Source organism: Rhipicephalus microplus, chromosome X, assembly GCF_043290135.1.
Source record: "Rhipicephalus microplus isolate Deutch F79 chromosome X, USDA_Rmic, whole genome shotgun sequence".
Classification (NCBI taxonomy): Eukaryota; Metazoa; Arthropoda; class Arachnida; order Ixodida; family Ixodidae; genus Rhipicephalus; species Rhipicephalus microplus.
The window spans coordinates 488,070,634-488,091,806 of record NC_134710.1 but is presented as its reverse complement, the minus strand read 5'-3'; the positions used below and the strand labels follow the sequence as shown (position 1 = coordinate 488,091,806).

Genomic DNA, 21,173 nt, shown 5'->3' with positions numbered 1-21,173 from the left:
AGAATATATACATTATGAAGAACTATCTTGAGGTAGTGCGAAGCTGAAAAAAAACAATAAGTGGACTGTGAAAACATCAAGTTTATGAAAGTTAACATTATACAAGCTTTCTATTATGTGATTGGTAGAGTGTTTAAAGAAGTTCGCAGGTTCATGAGATAGTCGATTTTCTTTGATTAATTTACGCGAAATCTGAAAGATTACATAACTGATAAGCAAAGAGCAGGATATCATACATTACGTAGTTTGCAAAGAAATACCAGATCAACGCAATTAAGTTGTGCAGTAAAGTGATGACAGTGATAATAATCTGGCAGTAATAGAACGAGATCCAGAGTCATTCCTAGCAAAATGATAGTTGTAAATGGTTATGATTTTTTTCTGGGCTCACTCAAAGGCGTAACTGCCTATTTAGCGATGCCATTTCAGATCATCGATACATAATCCAGTTGAAAAAGACTTATTGTGGTGTGCAATTTCTGGAAGGCCGTACGAGAACTGAATTCTCGAGAGATTCCTAAACTCAAGCAAACACCAAAATCACTCAACTCCTAAACCTTGCATAACGACATGGTATTCACAGAGTACGTAAATGACACGATGTATGGTTTTGGAGATATACATGAATTTGATTTCTGAGATATTCAGAGAAAGGTCATTGTTGTCACACCATTCGGAAAAAAAAACACAAATCTTACTGCAGCAGGTGACAGTAGTCAACCGAATGAAGTTTTTATATATCTTGATGTCATCAGCATGCAGTCGAAAATAACAATAACAAATTGCTGAAGAAACACCGTTAACGTAAATTCAATATAAGAGTTGGACAAATACTAACCCTCGAGGGACTCAACTAGTTACTTTGTACAAGGAAGCGTTTGGCCTTTTGCGGCAACATAACATAATCTATTAAGCAGCTAGCTGTGCAGGAGGATCACAACAGACGAGTGAACATAAATATTTGCAAGTTTAACCAAAGACAGTGGGTGATTGACTACGTCGAAAGCCTTGCTCATGTCACAGTAGACTACTTCCAGCTGTCCTCTCTGTGAAATAGGTGAAGAGACTTGCGTCATGAAACTAGCAAGATTTGTGGTAGTCGACTGCAAACTGCAAGTGGAGCAGATGACATCATATTGATTTGATCTTTTCAATATCACCATCACTGAACATTTGAATGAGTGAAGCGTCCTCATCCTTGTTGGCAAATATTTTGCCTGTTCTCACCCAAACAAATCTGTAGTTGTTTTGCTTCTCCGCCGACCTAGCAAGCGAGAACAGATGCCTGTTGAGCTTTGTTAGGTTGTCATTGAAGAAACGTTTCGGTAGCACTGTAGTGAGTTATAACTCTCGTAATTTACCACGCCTGTTATACTATTTTTCTCTCATAGCAACATTGCAAAAGTGCACCAGAACTGTTGGAGAATAATTCTGGTTGCCAGGAAGGAGGTGCATGGCAACCACATAAGTAGCAGAAAAATCATGCAGTTCAAGTTTCACAACAAGATCTATGAGCCTTTCTTTCAAATTTTCATTTTGGGTGACTGGTAAGCCATGAATGTCCAAGTTAAACAGTCTACTGTATTGGTCGGATTCGTTTTGCTCTTGTTGAAAATGATGTGAAATTTTATCGTGAGCCTCAACAATTTTGTTCAGTTTTTTTATTTCTACGCGTGGACACTACGCGTGGGGCGGCACACCGCGTGGACACGCCGCTTTGTGATTCCCCGAGCAAGCACAGTAACGTCATCAATTTTTAAAGGTGTCTACTGAATTCTACATACGTTCTAGTCATTAAAATTGAAGAACACTGTAATATGCTAGTGCCTTAGATTTCTCATAGTAAATCTCCGAGAGTTTTATTTACACAGTGTCGCGAAAATCATCGCGGAATGTCTTACGTTACGCGCAAAGCTAATAGCGCAAAATCTAAAAATGAAACTTCCACCTTGATTTGTTCTGCTAATAATGAGCTTATGACAGTGAAACTTGTGACGTTACAGTCCTCAAAGTGAAGTTTATTAATCTAAAACACGTCAATTTTTCTCTTTAGTGAGACTAAGCGCACAGTGAAGTTGAAAAAATACCTTTACGTATTTGCTTTAGCAAGAATACGCAAAAGTGAGGGTACACGCGTGCACTTACTTTTAGCGTTGCCTTTAGGTTCGTGTCCATACGGCTGATGAGCGTGTTTGCTGGTAAATGACTAACGTACATCCATCCGCATCATTAACTTGAATGCTCCGACGCGTGGCCTCGGCTCGCTTGGACTGAGGTTAGCGCCACCAAGCGTTGAAATTGATATGCATATGATTGTTGCAGTTAAGAATAGATGTAGCGCGCGTCGGTTTCACCCGCAAATTTCCGTTTCTAGTCTGCCCAATTTGCGGGTCGAATGCAATCACTCCGCCTCCCGTTTTTGCCACGTTTTGGCTCGTGGCTATGGTATTGCGCGAACCCATGGCGTTCTTTGTCTTATACTTATCTTGACAATAAACCATTGCGTGCGACAGCTTACGCACCTTTTATGCTTGAATTCGCAGCTGATGCTCAAAAGCAATCACATGTATAAAAATTAGAGCAAATGTATGTTTAAGGCATTCGTAAAAGTTGCACAATGAAAATGAAATGCAGTGGCGTTGTTTGTGTCCTGATTCAATTATTTTAAGATAGCGTGAATCAAACTGTTCACGCAATTTAGAACGGGCCTTCTTGCTCGGTTCACGCTGCACAGAAGATGTGTTCTTGGGGCACAAGATTTATGTGGCTAATAATATCTCGGGTTTAGCATCCCAGAACTACGACTTAATAAAATAAGATGGCAGTTTAGGCTTTTATGTGATAGCTACCCACAAAAATGGCTTTCTTTGCGTTGTATTTATGCGTATTTCTTGCTGGGAATATGCACAAACGTTGCGTTTCATATACATCTTCCGTGCAGCGTGAAACGAAAAGAACGGCACTTTGTGAATTGCGAAAACAGTTCAATTGATGCGGTCTGAAAATTAATATTTCAGAACGGGAACAACGCCACCACATTTGTGATTAATTTAGTGTGCGACTTTTACAAACGCCATCAACATACGTTTGTTCTGCTATTTATACATGTGATTCCTTGCTGCGAATTGAAAATCGTAATATGCGTAAGGTGTCGCACGCAATAGTTTGTTGTCGAGATAATCATGCAACAACAAACGCCATGGGCACGAAACGAGGCGAAAACAGGAAGCGAAGTGAGTGCATTCGACCCGCCAGTGAGGCAGACCGGAAAAAGAAACTCACTAGTGAAACCTACGTGCGATACATCCATTGGTGACTGCAGCAACCATACCATGTTCAACGCTTGGTGGCGCTGACCTCAGTTCAAGCAAGCTGAGGCCACGTGTCGGAGCGTTCAAGTTATAGCTTCTAATGGCTGTACTTGCTCATCCCCGTGGTCTATGGTGAACGTGAACACTGAACTACAGAAAACCATCGACAAACACGGTGTTAACAAATGACAAACCCGCTATTAGTAGATGTGGTAGTCCCTAAAGTAACTATATAAAGTAAGGCACGGCTACCACGAAGCACTCGAGCAAATCACGATAGTGTGATTCAATGCTTGCTGAGTCATTGCAGAATTTCAGGCAATGACCACGTGGATGAAGCTGCTCGATCGGCTGGTGGCCAAGACCTGCGGACGTCCACACCACCGTTGAGAATGGACGCTTCAAGGCGACTACAGTCACTTGCTTGCCGTATAACTTTCCTGCAATGGAATAATCAGGGTTTATCCGCCGTGCGCCTGTGTTCTATCAACCGAAACTTGAGACTTCATATGCCATCGGGGCTCCCACGATGCGCTGAAACTTTGCTCTCTCACATGAGGTTGGGCGTGTCATTTACGAACGCATATTCTTGTCTCCTTGAAATGGCGAGCAGTTCGGTATGCAATATTCGCGCCAGCGAGAAGACGCTTGAGCACATTCTATGCCACTGCCCAACATACCAGTCTGAACGACGTGTTATGGAAACCAAGCTCCGTCAGCTAGATTCACGACCACTTACAGAAAATAATATCCTGGGACCTTGCCCGACGGTTTCACATACGTGCATAACCGCGACAGCTCTCTTGTGCTTTTTAAGGTAAACTGGACTCCATGAGTTCTCATGAAAGAACAGCGTGAGACCGTGCCGTGTAGTCTCGAGCTCACTATTTTTTCATCTCTTTCTTACTCTTCTTTTCGTTCTCTCTACCCATTTCCTTTCTCTTACTCCCCCTTTTCTCTAACCCAGGTGTAGGGTAGCCAATCGAACCAAGTTTGGTTAACCTTCCTGCCTTCCCTTTCTCTCTCTCTCTCTCTCTCTCTCTCTCTCTCTATATATATATATATATATATATATATATATATATATATATATATATATATATATATATTATATATATATATATATATATATATATATATATATATATGTATAGACGTAGCGAGGAAGGAAGCGCACTGGCTTCGTAGTAAAAATGGAAGCGAGAAAGCACGACGTACGACGAAACACTTTTAATAATCACATACGTTTCGGCTGGTGGGCCAGCCTTCGTCAGTGTATATATATATGTCACGCACTTCTGGTAAGGCCACGCCGATCCAACATCGACGTGCGGCAGACTCGCAGGCTTCCATTTTACGCTTCGGCCTGCGACGCCTAAAAGGCCTCGAAGTGGCACATTTCGAATTTATTTGCGGGTTGGTCGACCCGTGCGGGGTCGCACGTGTGGTGATGTGTGTACCTGACCGACGCACTCATAAGTAGACACGGAGACTTTATGCAAAATAAACTAGCATTTAATTGAAACAAGGGCAAAAGCAGGCGTTAACAAAAATATCAGAGGAAGAATAACACTGATACGCGATGGGAAGAACGACTATGAAACAAACTGTGCTCTAAAAGAACACTACAAGAGGTACAGACAAAAGACAAATATGCGGAACATTAATAAAATAACACCAAGATGGAAATCGTAAAAGAGGGTTACAAGGAAATAATTACAGAATGATCATTGGTCGCGCTTTTTAAATTTCAAAGTGCGTCGCAGCGCACAAAACTACAAATAAAAACAAAAGGCTGGTTATAATAATTTAACAGTTTAAAAAAGTCACAATAAAAAGTTCCATACGGACCACGCCAGCTCTTGGTGCACGTAGGGGAGTTGACGGGTGCCGCTGAAGGTCTCGCCGGCTTGGTAGACGACGAGGGTGCCCGGAATTGCAGCCGACTCAATACGTTGCGCGGGTCACTCCATGCTCGCCGCCTACGCGAAACTCGCGACACCGACGACCGCACTTGTTGCTGGCTGTACGTCAACTGCCTTTTCCGACGCAGTCCAAACCTCTTCAGGGGTGTACACGTGTTCCCGTCTCATCTGGTAGTAATTTTCCTTGTTTATCGCCGGTGCCCCTTCCGGTACCGGTGCAGGGAAGACGAGCCGGCGCCACGCTGGGTCGTTATAGTCGCTGGATGTCGTCCCCCCAACAGAAAAGCGCCCTTCCTTGGAAGGTCGAGCCCGCGGATGCTCCGAAAATTGCAGTCGTTTGTGACAATATATATATATATATATATATATATATATATATATATATATATATATATATATATATAGGTCACACTGACGAAGGCTGGCCCACCAGCCGAAACGTATGTGATTAATAAAAGTGCTTACTCGTTAGTCGTGCTTTTTCGCTTCCGTATATATATATATATATATATTATATATATATATATATATATATATATATATATATATATATATATATATATATATATATATATATATATATATATATATATATATATACGGGCGATGAATGAAAATAAATTACCCTCCCTCACTCCAAAAAATGTCAACAAGTGACTGGAAAAATCTTCAAGCAACTCAACGAAAAATCAATACCAAATCCGTCTATTAAAAGCAGAAATGACAGCTCTGACACACACGAAGAAGAGCGCACTCCGCCATTTGCGGTCACTGTGAACAAGGTTCCCGTGTGGGGAGCCGAAACGTCTATTTAAGTTTTGTGTATTTCACCTTGGCCGGCGTTTGGTTTTTGTTATTTTGCACACTTGCTGAGTTTCATGCACAATTCACTCATTAACCACAACTTTACAGCCCATAACATGAAAATTTATTGCAGCCACGTTTGTGCCGACGTGTTTACACATAAGCTCACAGAAAGCAGACTCATATACAGTCACTTAGTTAAGGCGGACCATGGTCGACCTGGTGACACGTCATTTTTATTCTACTCTTTACATTTCATGGCTTTGTCAAAGATATTCAGCCATTATTATATTGCTGCTGTCGTTTGACCAAGCTCTTAGTTAACTTACAGCTACATAATAGTGAAAGTTATAATAACACATTTCTCCAATTTATTTGAAAGCGACCATTTGTAGAATAATGTATACTATTCCAACGGCAGTTTGAAAGCCGTGAAAACTCTCTACAATGACCAGATATAAAATTTCGCGTCTCAGATTTCAGTCTTTTTTGTTTTTGACACGGTGGGTTAGGATATAGCTTGCAGGCTCGATTCTTTCGCGTTCGTTACGTCGACTTTGTTGAGTGGCTGAGCGTTGACGTCTCTTAACATTGTATTTAAGCTTTGCCCACAGTTATGGCAATCTGCCATGCATTCTTTCAACTCCTAGTCCTTCACTGAAAATGCTTCTTATGTGGTAAGGGTAGTCTCTACTGTGTATAAATTTGATAAAACGCGTGTCGCACGAAGACGAATCAAAAGACGACCTTGCACCGAGCATGCAGTGCTTTTTCGTGAGTGATGTCAGTGGGTCTTGTAGATGCGGCAGACGGAGGCAAAACTGCGTGGCGTAAGGCCCGTTTGTTTAGATTTATGCGCACGTTAAAGAACCTCAGCTATTTGAAATAATGGGAGCCCTCCAATACGGCGTCTCCCAGAATCATATGGTGGTTTTGGGACGTTAAACCCGAATATTTACAATAATATATTATTGAATATGCGGCAAACTTGTTTTCATGAGCAGAGGAAATATCACCACACCACACGACGAAGGGAAGTATCGTAAGGGACACTACCTACGCTACGTTTTCTATAATATTTTAGTATGCTATACATACGTACTACTATGCTACCGTTAGGTCACGGTATTCGCCTGGAGTGTCAGCTTACGGTCGTTGCGCAGCACTGTGCCGTTGCCATTAGAGTGGTTGTTACTGTTGCTTTGCACTTGGAATACTGTTTTCATAAATGCGAGTGAGATTTCTCCCACAAGATGAACGTGTGCGCGGGGCATCATAACGCAAAGTACACGACGACACGAGCGAGCCGCTGACCACGCTTTTAGCGCCATCTTGTTGAAAAACCGGAAACACACTGAAAATCCTCCGGAGATCTGCAATCCGCTAGCGGTAAATGGTTCATATAAATAGCCCACTATTACAACGGCAGAGGATGTGGTTCAGTCACCAATGCGGCGTGCTGCAGAACGAGCGGTCACTCGTTCAAATGTGCAAATCTGCACGGCGGAGAATATTTTGCCTAATTCTTTATCGTGGCTTATATATATATATATATATATATATATATATATATATATATATATATATATCGGAAAGAAGTGTATACCTAAGGGCTCGTTTTTCCGTGTTTTGACACAAAATAATTAATGAGATCTAACAGACCAGTATTGCCAAGGAATGTATAGGGGAAGTTATTAGAACCAATAGAATGTAAATAAGAAGAAAGAAAAGTGGGTGAAAAAATAACCAGCCGTGAGCACAAAAATAATAATTACGGAGTTAGACAAGGAGAGCAGAAAGGTGGGTCTTAAAATTAATCTGCAGAAAACGATAGTAATGTACAACATCCTCGGAAAGGAGCAGCGCTTCGAGATAGGTAATAGTGCACTTGAAGTTGTAAAAGACTATGTCTACTTAGGGCAGGTATTAACCGCAGAGCTAACGACGAGATTGAAGTAACTAGAAGAATAAGAATGGGGTGGAGCACATTCGGCAAGCACTCTCAAATTATGACAGGTAGATTGCCGCTATCCCTCAAGAGGAAGGTATATAACAGCTGTATCTTGCCGGAACTTAGCTACGGAGCAGAAACTTGGAGACTTACAAAGAGGGTTCAGCTTAAATTGAGGACGACGCAGCGAGCAATGGAAAGAAAATTGGTAGGTGTAACCTAAAGAGACAAGAAGAGAGCAGAGTGGATTAGGGGACAAACGGGGGTTAAGGATATCATAGTTGAAATAAAGAAGAGGAAATGGACATGGTCCGGGCATGTAGCGCGTAGACAGGATAACCGCTGGTCATTAAGGGTAACTAACTGAATTCGCAGAGAAGGGAAGCGGGTTAGGGGAAGGCAGAAGGTTAGGTGGGCAGATGAGATTAAGAAGTTTGCGGGTATAAATTTGCAGCAGCAAGCACAGGACCGGGTTAACTGGCGGAACATGGGAGAGGCCTTTGTCCTGCAGTGGATGTAGTCAGGCTGATGATGATGATGATGAGCACAAAAATAACCTGCTCACGGCTGATCTACTTGACTATATATATATATATATATATATATATATATATATATATATATATATATATATGTATGTATATATATAGAAACACATACAATCACTCGATTATCTAGGCTACAAAGACATACACGACACAGTCCATCCGAGCAACACTGAATGTACGGTTGTGTCATGGGAGTACAAGGTTGCGCCAATTTTCTTACAATATATATAAATATATATCTTTATATAACGGAAAGGAGTGTATACCAAAGGGCTCGTTTTTCCGTGTTTTGACACAGTATAAATGAGATCTAACAGACACTAATGCCTAGGAATGTATAAGGGAAGTTATTAGAACGTAAGAAGAAAGAAAAGTGGGTTAAAAAATAACCTACCACGAGCAGGAATCGAACCTATGACCTTCAATGAACGCGTTCGATGCTCTAACCACCAAGCTTTCATGGCGGCCCTCCTTCCCTCCATCCATCCACTTTTTTTGGGTTTATATGTGAATTTAAACATGGATGGATGGATGGATGTGGCTGTACCCTTTAGATCGGGCGGCGGCTAACGCCACCTAGCCGTAATACTTAGTGAACTAACCATTACATTTATCTTTTTTTCCCCTTTAAATAATGAAGTTGAGAATTCGTACTTCGCAGTGAAGGGTTTAATTTTCACTCGTGCCTTGACTTTAGCCACCAATCAGATAACCACCTTCTAGTAAAGTCTACCCGCTTAAAGTCTACTTTGCCCTCGCTGTCCCTAAATCCCAGTGCTTTGAAAAACTCTGTGCCATCATCCTGAACTATAGGGTGAAGCCCTTTACAGAACATTATCAAGTGTTCGGCAGTTTCTTCTTCCTCTCCACACGCACTGCATACTGTGTCGACCCCTTCGTATTTGGCCCGATATGTCTTGGTTCGCAGTACTCCCGTCCTGGCCTCAAACAGTAGAGAACTACCCCGAGTATTATCATAGATCCTTTCCTTGGCAATTTGCTGCTTAAAAGTTCGATAGATCTCTAGTGCGGGCTTCTTAATCATGCCCATTCTCCACATGTCAGTCTCCGTTTCCTTCACTTTTTTCTTAACCGATAGTTCTTTTTGGTTTGCCCACCTGCTGTTTTCTAAGTATTTACCAGTCAACTTCCTGGTTCGCTTCCTCCATTTTGTATCGACATTCTTCATGTACAAGTAGCTGAAAACCTTCCTAGCCCAACGCTCTTCCCCGATTTCTCTCAATCGCTTCTCAAATTTTATCTTGCTGCTAGCTTCCCTGCCCTCAAATGATGTCCATCCCATATCACCTTGTACTCCCTGATTTGGTGTATTCCCGTGAGCTCCTAAAGCAAGCCTACCTATTCCACGTTGCTTAATTTCTAATCTTGCTTGAACTTCTGATCTCATGCACAAGACCGCATTGCTGAACGTCAGCCCAGGAACCATGACCCCTTTCCATATTTCTCTCACAACATCATACCTATTGTAATTCCACAGTGCCCTATTTTTCATGACTGCTGCATTTCTGTTACCTTTAGTCGTCACGTATATTTTGTGTTCCCTCAGATGCTCGGTCCCATTGCTTATCCATACACCCAGATATTTGTATTTATCTGTTATCTCTAGCGTGACCTCCTGTATTCTAAGCTCACTACCTTCGTTGTCATTGAAAATCATGACTGCTGATTTTTCCCTACTGAATCTAAAATCTAACCTATCTCCCTCATTACCGCAGATGTCCATGGCAGTGTCAGTCAGCGCCATCTGTAGCCAAGCGGCGAATGTGGAACACCCTTTTATGAGCCTGTGTGGCGTCACGTAGCACGTGAACACCCGCCGCTGTATATATATATATGAAATAAAATTGATGATCAGAGTTTCTTTTGGCTACCGTAATAAAAACTATAAAACTATAAACTTCGAGATTAGTGCAGTACAGGGAACAAAACAATAAAATATTTATTTATTCTTAACAGTTTTGGCTGGTGGACCAGCCTTCTTCGGAGGATCTATGTGAAATGATAAAAGTTCCCGTAGCAGAGGGCCGCCTTGACAGTTTGGAGACCCCCAAAATGAAAAAAGAACAAAAAAAACGAAACAAACGGGCGAACGAGGAAAGCAACATACAAGAAAGAGAAGAAGAGGAAGAAGAAAGGAGTGATGCAGAGCCGTCGTAAGCGGGCGGGTAATCCTTGCATTGTTACTAGGGATAGATGAGACGCGCCGCCAGCGAAGGCGACCAAGGAAAAGAGAAAAAGTGAAACATATTGTCGCTTACTCGCATCCCACACATGGATCGAGCGTGGTTCAGCGGCTGGCCCGCGGCATCGGGCCACACACACAAGAAACATCCGACCCGCTCCAGCTTTAGGAAAATATTGGCCACGTTGCAAAACTAATGTGCCCTCTCCCCCTTCCCCATTGCCCTCTCTTGCAGAAAAGTGTACAATCAGTCATACTCAGAATAAACGAATGGATATTCTTTGAAAAATGAACCGACAAAAATGTAAACAAAATATAGTAAAAATTACTGAAAAATAAAAATAAAGTCTAATAATACTAACACACGCCGATTGATGCACGTAGCATCAAATTCGTTTATTTTCACGCGCTATATGATTATTCTATGTGTGCGACTTCGAGTATGTATAAATAAATTAATTGAGTATTTCACTTTCTGTGTTTCACGAAACTTCGCAGAGGCACGTCAGTCACCCAAGGCACTCGTTGATTCTGTGGGTAAGTGATCGAAATTTCTTTATGAAGTATGACTCCCGCTGTTCGCACTCCCGTGGGTTCTGGAAGCCGGATTGTAGAAGTATGACACTTACGCGTTCGAAAGAATGACCAAGAAGGTTGATATGTTTGGAGAAGGGCAAATAGGGGAGGCCCTTTACGTGTGCTTTACGTGTGATGAAGGTTGAAACGCAAATTGAACGCAGTTTTCATGTGTCCAATATATTCCTGTTTGCACACCTCACAGCGTATTTTGACAATATACCACATAAACTGAGTCACAGTTAATGTCGTCTTTAATTTTGTACACGTAGTCTGAACAGGAAGCTTCAGCCGTATCTGTGGTCACCATGTGTGTGCACACACTCCAGCGAGGTTTCTTGCACGGACTACAGCCCTGATGGTGGTTGGATTTTTGCGTTTTTGCCCTGACCAGTAAGTCTCTCAGGTTTTCATTTTTTCGGTGAACCACCTTGGGCGGAGTCTGAAAAATGGCAGAGAGGCGACTACCCTGTTTAAGTATGTTGAAGTGGAGGCTTAGTATAGAATTCACCCTAGGGGTAGCGGTGGAGTATGTGAGGATTAAATTTGCCCCTGAAGTCATATCTTTATTTCCACCTTTTTCTCCCATTGTTAATTCTCGGTCTAAAAAGCCAGTGCGCTCATTTCCTTGTCAATCATTTTTTCGTGGTACTTTTGACGCAAGAAGGCTGCTCTCAGTTTTTGTGCGTGGGTGTGAAATTGCGTGATTTAAGAGCAAATGCTTCAGTATCAGCGGGCTTGAGAGTAAGCAAAAGCTGTTTCGCAGTGATGGGGGTGACTGCGGTGGAAATGTAGATACTGTTGGCGGTCTGTTAGTTTTTTTGCAGGGAAGTAGATATGGTGGTGCCACTGACACTGAGTGATACAGTGACATCCAGGAAATTAACACTCTTCTGCGAATACGTGTGCGTGAATGTTATCGGATGATGCAGAGAGTTGAAATTGGAAATAAATTTGGAAAGATTATGTTCACCATCAGCCCACACAAAGAATATATCATCGAGAAAGCGTCGGTAGAATATCGGGTTGAATGAAGAATTTTTGAGGAAAGGAATCTCGAAAGAGGCCACGAAAATATTTGCGTATTTTGGACCCATTTCGGTTCCCATGGTAATTCCATTTACTTGTAGGTAATGTTTTTGGTCGAGTTCGAAGTTGTTATGTTTAAGTACAAGATTTAAGAGCACCTCTAAAGAGCTTTCGTCGAACTTACTCGCCGATTTACTTTTTCCATAGGCGGAGATTGTGGCGGCGATTCCTTCGGTGTGGGGAATGTTTGTCTACAGTGATGAGACACTCATGGTGACCAAATAGCATTCTAGAGACACCACAAGCTTTGAGACTTCTCAAAGGAAGTGGCTGGTATCTTTAATGTATGATGGGATTGATGGTGGGTTGTGCTTAATAAGAGAGTCAATGAAACTAAAGTTTTTTTCAGTAGCAGTACCGTTTGCTGGAAACTATAGGCCGGCCGGGACTGTTAATCTTGTGACTTTTGGGTAGTGAATAGAAGCGCCCGGGAGGCGAGTTGCCAGGTGATATCATTTTAAGCATAGGATACGTTATCTTACCACTCTTACGTAATGATATTAGTGAGGCCTAAATAGTACTTTCATACTCCTCTGTCGCATCACAGGGGAGTTCTTTAGAGAAATTTTCATCTGTCACTTGGCGAAGCCCTTCTTTGATGTAGTCAGTCCTGTCGGGTGCAACCACAGCACCACCCTTATCAGCTGGTTTAATAATTATGCTCTGGCGGTCACTTGAACTGCGCAAAGCCTCCCAATCCTCTTTGGACAGATTTTTGCATATGGGTTGGTGTTCTTCATATTCCCTGATTATATCAACTTCGATGGCTGCTTCGATCATGAAAATAATCTTTTAGACGCATGGTTCTGGCAAAGTTTTCCAAATCTTGGTAAAGTTTAAACTCACCATTTTTGCCAGAGGTGGACAGAAGGTTAAACCTTTTGATAGCAGCTTTGTTTGCGCAGGTGTCAAAGATTTGCTGGAAATGTTTCCACATTAATGACATCGCTGCTATTTTGGGGAGATTGATGAGATTTTACAGTTTGATTTGTATACATTGTGGGAGGATTGCTAGCGGAGTATTTTGAAGTCGGCCACGCGCCGTCTCGCTTCAATTTCTTGTATTTCTTGCCCTGAATTGTCAATCTCTTTTTTTTTCTTTCATATTTGGCAAGATCTTCTCCTTTTGACTGCCTCAAGCTTGACTGTTTCAGCCACGCCTGTTCTTCCTCTTTAAGTTCCGCCACTCTACGTGTACTGTGTTGTATTACGACCTGCCTAAGCCCAATAGATGCATCCTTTAAGATATCGCTCCACTGCCACTGCTCATTTTTGTTGAAGTTATTCATTGCGGGTTGCAGCTGAACAATGAGACCCTTTGGTGTGATTCGCGATGAAATATATGTTTCCAGGTTTGAAGCATGCATTTCAAACCTCAGACACTTATCAACATTCTTTCTTGAGGCCAAGAAATCAAGAGACCAACATCTGCTGGAACGGGCCGTACCTGACGGGTGTTGAGAAGCACTGTCACCGGCCGCCTCTGCGTAAGCCAGAGTCGTGTTGTAGGGGCTGTTGCTCCTTGATCTATGAGGAGCACCTCTCGCTGCTCGTGGTGATGGTCATCGGCTCTGGCTCCCGCTTGCTTGGCGGATGCTAGGGAACTCACTCCGGAAAGGAAAATGTTCTCTTGGTAGGCTTTGCAGACCTAATGGTGCGTGGTCCAGCCAGGTTGAATGCGACCTCACATATTTCGCAGAAGCAGAGATTTCAGGTGGCTGGCGATAAGGGCAACACTCTCAGAACTTGGGTGTATACCATCAGCCCCCAGAACCCGGCCAGGCGGAAGTCACTCCAAGGCGTAATCGATGTAGAAGAGAGTACCGCTTCGATGACAGTGTGATCGAAGGAGGTGGTTGAAGCGGCCCGCTTCTCTGTTGAAACGTACGTTGAAGGGCCGGTTGAGGCACGCGCGCCTGCGGTCTGAGGCCCCCCGTAGCACCAATGTGGTGAATATCTTATTCTCTGGGTGCTGCTCTACGATTTGGCTCACCATGTCCTTGTATTTCTCGAACACTACTGTGGCTGGGGAGGAGGCTATGTCATTTGTACCCATATGTAACAACAGAGTGGTCACTGTGCATGGAATAAAGTCCAGCAGAGAGAGTGCTTCCTGCATGAACAGTTCAGACTTAGTCACGAAGACGGGCGTGTTTGTTTGACGGGCATCGAAATGGTTGAAACGGTACTTTGATTGAGATTCACCGATGATGGCTGACGTTAAGGGATGGTGAAGGAATTTCCATGTTAACTGTTTCCTTGCAGCACTTGCAATAGCCATGAGTATAAAATAGATTAAATTGATGATCAGAGTTCGATATATATTATATATATATATATATATATATATATATATATATATATATATATATATAACAGACAGTAATGCTGCCAAGGAATGTACAGGGGAAGTTATTAGAACCAATGGAATGTAAATAAGAAGAAAGAAAAGTGGATGAAAAAATAACCAGCCGTGAGCGGGAATCGAACCTACCACCTTCGAATAACGCGTTCGATGCTCTAACCACTGAGCTACCACAGCGGCCTTCCCTTCATCCACTTTTTTTGGGTTTATATGTGAATTTCGAAGTAGGGGTGACAGTCAGTGCCATCTATAAGCCAAACGGCGAGTGAAAACACTCTTATGTGCATGTTTTGGCGTCACGTAGCACGTGAACTTATTACGATCGGGCAGCTGAATAATTGTCCCTCTTATACAACCTAAACACACCAAGTCTTATATATATATATATATATATATATATATATATATAAAGAAGTGTATACTTAAGGGCTCGTTTTTCTGTGTTTTACACAATATGATTGAGATCTAAGAGAAATAATGCCAAGGAAATTATAGGGGAAGATATTAGACCGAATTGTAATATAAATATGAAGAAAAGTTGATGAAAAGATACCTTCCCGTTTGCAGGATCCGAACCTGCGACCTTCGAATGACGTGTTCGATGCTCTACCACTGAGCTACCACGAGAGCCATCCCCCACCAAGCCACGTTATTGGGTTTATATGTGAAATAAACGCGGCTAGGTCATATATATATATATATATATATATATATATATATATATATATATATATATATATATATATATATATATATATATATATATATATATATATATATATATATACTCAATTACTAGCCTAGAAACACAAACAACATACACAACAAATTTTATGGAGCAAAACATTTCTATGCTAGCGCTTCCCGTAAGAGGGCGCGATAGGTGAAGCATAAGTTAAAAGGTAAAGCACAAGCAGAAGCAATCAAATGGAGGGTAAAAGGTGACAAGAGGGTTGCGCTAGGGACGTTCCCAAAACGCAAGCTGGAAGCAGTCATGAGGCAAGCGAGTGCAAAACTCAAAACTACAGCTGATAGAAGAAACCTCAGGATAATTTCAGGTGGTTTAAACGATGTCTTCAATGAAGATAGAGCAGGACTAGCAACCACACTGGCGAAAGGCGTCGATGATATGCGCGCCACTTCTCCTAAGGTACAGGTAGTGATATGCACGATACCGGAAGTACCGGTGCATGATAGGAACCTGCAAAGAGTGGTTGTCAACGCAAACTAAGAGGTATGGCGGATGAGTCGAGAGAAAGGCATTGAGGTGGTGGAAATAAACAAAGGGGTGCATAGGTGGGGTGGTTTTCAACGAGACAGAATTCACTTCGATGGGCGGCTAGGTCATGAGGTGGGTCGGCGACTTGCAGGACGCGCAGTAGCTTTTTTGGGCAGCGAGCAGGCTCTTCGGGGTGCAGGATAGCTAGTAACGAGGAAAAACCCCAGGGAGACTCTTTGACAGGTGGTATGAACAGATACGATTCCAAAGTGGCACCAGTATCTAAGATAGGTAGAGTCCGGGGCAGAAATAGACATACCCACGAGCACCGAGCCTATTCAGACATAGGGTATATTAACATGCAGGGTGGTAGGAACAGGCTGAAGTGGGAAGAGATAGAAGAACCGCTAAAGGAGGAGAGGCCGATAGTATACGGTTTGTAGAAACACATCTCAGATACATGGAACAACCTCCTAACAACGCGGACTACGCGTGGAAATATTGTAATAGAACAGAAGGCAGCAGAAAGGGGGGTGGTATTGGGGCATTCATTCATAAAAGTACAGACTGGCAAAGGGTCAAACAGGAGTGCAAGGAACATTTATGGCTAAAGGGAAAGTGACAGGGCAAATGACACACCTTGGTTTCGTGTACTTGTGGACGAGAGCAAAGGCCAGAGAGGAAAACCACGTAATAGTAGATTGTATATCAAGTGACATTCAGGAGTTAGGAGAAGAGTGCGAGATAATTATACTAGGAGATATGAATGCGCACATAAAAGATATAGATGGGTATAACGACCCCAAAGGCGAAATGATCATGGATATGTGTGAAAGGCTTCATTTGATCATTTGCAACAGTACAGAGAAGTGTGACGGGCTAATCACACTGGACGTAGGAAGGCTGCAGTGGACGATAGAATACGAACTGATATCACATAGGATGTACGATAAGCTCAGGGGAATGCACATAGAAAAAGGTGGCTCCAGAAGTCTGGGTAGTGATCACAAACGTACCAAGCTAAGTTTTGTTTTGGAAGATCAGTGAAAGTGGGAAGGAGAGAAGATGAGCAACTACAGGAAAGTTTTTATTCAGAAAGGCAAATTGAAATAGCCACTAAAGAAATTGAGAAATTAATCACTTAGGATAATAAAACAGTATGGGCATATACGAATCTAATTAGACTGTTTGAGCTAGAGCTTGCTAAGGCACGTGACAAGTCCCACCGGAAAAGAAGGCACAAACCCAAAAGTTGGGGGGTAGAGGAAGTTAAGAGAACCATAGCAAAACGTCAGGAAGCCTCCAGTGAACACGGACTTGCTAAGCAGCAGGGTGAACCGACAGATATGTTGAAAGAAAATGGGAAATCTTTGTAAGCTGTAGAAGGGACGCATTCCTTCTGATCAATGAAAAGATTAGAAGAAAGGGAACTAAGTGGCTGGCAGAAGTACATAAAAAAGATAGAAAGGCAGCTGAGAAATTTTGGAACCATCTAAACTACCTAAGAAATGAGATGAGCCTAGAGCAGAGGTTTATAACCTCTGCTCAAGGTGCTAGGCTCGAAGGGGACGAAGCTATTGAATATATTTATTTCTTATACTGCCAACCCTCACTTGAGGGTCATTACAGAGAGGGAAGCATAGGATATGGAAAGTAAATACAGACATTGATATTTTCAGCAACTTTGAACAATAACACAATAGCATAATTATTGCTCGGCAAAGTAAACATCAAGAGCACATTCAAATTTTTTAACGTCAGAATTTTTAACAATGTGTCGCGGCAATTTATTCCACGCTTTTATAACATCAGAGAAAAAAGATTTGCGAAAGACGTCCGTGCGAGCATCGAAGGGGCGAACTGCCGCGTCATGATTGATCCGGCTGCTGAGCTTATGCGGGCGGGTGTACGTAAATTGTTCTATCTATTTTTATTTGACCATGCAATATCTGAAAAAATACTTTTAGGCGCTGCTTTTGTCGTCTAATTTCTAGAGATTCCAAACCACTTAATTTTAACATCTCGGTAACCGAATCAGTCCTTTTATACTTCGAACATATAAATTGCGCGGAAAGTCTCTGAATTCGTTCCAGTTTACCTATTAAATACTTTGGTGGGGGCTCCAGGCAGCACAAGCATATTCTAAAACAGGGCGTACAAATGTTTTATATGCAAGCAGCTTGACGTCTTTTGTAGCATTCGGTAATTTAGCACGCAAGAAACGCAGTTTTGTGTAAGAGGCACAGCATACATTCTCGTCATGTGCACGCCATTTCAAATCATTCGTAATATGTACTCTCAAATATTTAAATGCGCACACCTGCGGTAAATAATTAGGTCCAATGCTGTACGTAAATGGTAAAACGTGTTTCTTGGTAGTTATATGCGTATATGTTGTCTTAAAATAATTTATTTTTATCTCCCATTTATCGCACCATGTTTGAAAATCATCAAGACAATCATTAATTACAATTTGTTCATTCGCACACGTCACTGGGGCATAGATTAAACAATCATCAGCAAACAATTTAATTTTTACAGGAGGGTTAACAGTGTCAACAACATCATTTATATACACCAAGAACAGCAATGGGCCCAACACAGAGCCTTGGGGTACACCGGAATAAACATCAAGTGATTCAGACTCAAATCCATCAATTCGTACCAACTGCTTGCGGTTCGTTAAGTATGCCTCAATCCACTTCAGGATATTTTTGTTTACGCCTGTTCGTTTGAGCTTGAAGAGCAATTTATGGTGGGAGACCTTATCGAAGGCTTTTGCAAAGTCTTTGCATATCACGTCGACTTGTTCTCTGTTATCTACGGCAGCGGCAAAATCGTGGAGAGTTTCAACCAGTTGGGATAACATGGAAAGCCCTTCCCTAAACCCGTGCTGTTGCCTACATATCAGCTTATTTGTCTCCAAGAAAATAGCCATCTGTTTGGCAATGACGTGTTAAAAACCTTACAGCAAACACACGTCAGAGACACTGGCCTGTAGTTGGTAAAAAGCATCCTGTCGCCACTTTTAAATACCGGTTTCACAATGGCGCTCAGCCAGTCTTTTGGAAGCGAATGTGTCAAGAGTGATTTTTCGAAGATAATGACTAAGTAAAACGACATCCACTCCGCATACCGCCTCAAAAACACAGTTGGTATTCCATCCGGTCCATTAGCTTTCTTTTCGTTCAAATTAAGTAGCTGCTGAAACACGCCCGCTTGACCAAATGAAACTGGATCCATGGCGCATGTGCAAGTATCGGCCATTTCCTTATCTTCATCCGTGAATGCCATCTTTGTAAATACAGATTGTAAAAAGCGATTGAAACCATTAGCTATATCTTGTTTCTGGGTTACAACATCAGAGCCAACCGCGATATGTTCAATCGCCTCTTTCCGATCGCTCAAATATCGCCAGAATTATCTAGGTGAAGTGCGCAAGAACCCAGAAAGCGTTTCATTGAAGAACCTTTTTTTGGACTTGGAGATTTGGATTTTCAACGCTGCTCGTAGTTGGGAAATCTGCTCAGAGTGGCCTTGTCTTTTGCGTAATCTCTTTATTTTGCGTTTAGTGCGGATAGTATCTCTAGTGATCCAGGGGTTAGTCTTCCTTGTTTTTTTCAATCGAATGGGAACAAACCTTTTTTTACAGCTGTTAATTATTGATTTCAATTTCCGCCACAAACAATCAACTGGCTCGCTATCAGAGGCTTGCTTGAAATCATCGAAAGCAGTTTCCAAAAAGTCTAATATTGACGTGTCATCTGCCCGGCCATAGTCACTAACAGGCACCCGAACGAAGGGTCGTTTTCCAGGTTTTATATAAGAACAAGGGTGACAGAAAAATTTCAACAAAGAAGTGTTTATGCACCACAATAGACAAGGATGAATCAAGTGGCGCAATGGCTCCATTTTCAACACGAGAGTAGGAAAGGGCTGAAAAAGGGTTCCTAATAGTACATATACATGCCCAGATGGCATTCCAAGTATGCTGATAAAGACATTAGGTCCAAAGTCTAAGCAGGCTTTTAGAGAGGCAGTGAGCAAACTAATAATCGATGGTGAAGGTCCCGATGAATGGAAACTTAGCAGGATGAGCATGATCTATAAAGAGAAGGGACACAAAGCTGACATAAACAACTATCGTCCTATAACAGTGACATCAGTGGTCTACAAGCTGGCCATGCAGATCATAAAGGAAAAACTGCAGGCATGGATTGATGATGAGGGCTGCTGGGGGAACTGCAGAATGAGTTTCGGAAACACAGGAGGCTGGAAGACAATCTGTCCTCACTGACGCAGAGCATCAAAATAGCAGAAAAGGAAGACAGACCCTGTGGCTAGCATTTTCGGATATCAAGGGAGCGTACGATAGCGTGGTTCAAGAGAAATTGTGGGAAATACCGGACACACTAGGCGTGGAATATGTAGTCACTAATCTTTTAAAGGATATCTATAAAGATAACAAGGTAGCTATAAAGTGGGAAAAACAGGTATCAAAGCCTGCAGAGGGAAAACAGGTGCTTAGGCAGGGGTGACCTGTGTCGCCCTTATCATTCATGATGTACCTACAAGGATTAGAGGCCAAAATAGAGGGAAGTGGACTGGGCTTCAACCTCTCTTTCGTCAAACAAGGAAAACTCATTGAACAGGCACTACCAGCATTGATGTACGCAGATGATATTGTGCTAGTGGCCGACAACAAGGAAGACTTACAGAGATTGGTGGACATCTGCTGTAATTAGGGAGATAGGTTAGATTTCAGATTCAGTAAGGAAAAATCAGTCATGATGATTTTTAATCAGAATGAAGGTAGTGAGCTTAGAATACAGGAGGTCAGGCTAGAGATACGAGACAAATACGAAATCTGGGCGTATTTATAAGCAATAGGGCCGAGTACCTAAGGAAACACGAAATATACGTGACGACTAAAGGTAACAGGAATGCAGCGGTAATGAAAAACAGGGCACTGAGGAATTACAATAGGTATGATGTTGTGAGAGGAATATGGAAAGAGGTCATGGTTCTTGGGCTGACGTTCAGCAATGCGGTCTTGTGCATGAGATTTGAAGTTTAAGCAAGATTAGAAATTAAGCAACGTGGAATAGGTAGGCTTGCCTTGGCAGCTCACGGGAATACATCAAATCAGGGAGTACAAGGTGATATGAGATGGACATCATTT

At 42.2% G+C, this 21,173-nt stretch overlaps 1 protein-coding gene across 19 annotated transcripts in view; it reads left to right on the top strand.

Annotated features, from left to right (window-relative positions):
* Positions 1 to 21,173, top strand: part of LOC119160779 (retrovirus-related Pol polyprotein from transposon 412) — a 400,026-nt gene that overhangs the window by 34,545 nt on the left and 344,308 nt on the right. For 9 of the 19 annotated variants that reach the window (XR_012887748.1, XR_012887752.1, XR_012887758.1 and 6 more), the window contains one exon: positions 11,241 to 11,279. The exons of 9 other annotated variants lie outside the window; for them this stretch is intronic. Coding sequence is in view for 1 of the 10 variants with exons in the window: in XM_075880919.1 (XP_075737034.1) it covers positions 11,241 to 11,279 (39 nt within the window). In the remaining 9 variants the exon portion in view is untranslated. Of the gene's footprint in view, positions 1 to 10,275; positions 10,421 to 11,240; positions 11,280 to 21,173 lie in introns of those variants that run through there. One more of the 19 variants, XR_005108328.2, reaches the window with a different exon arrangement.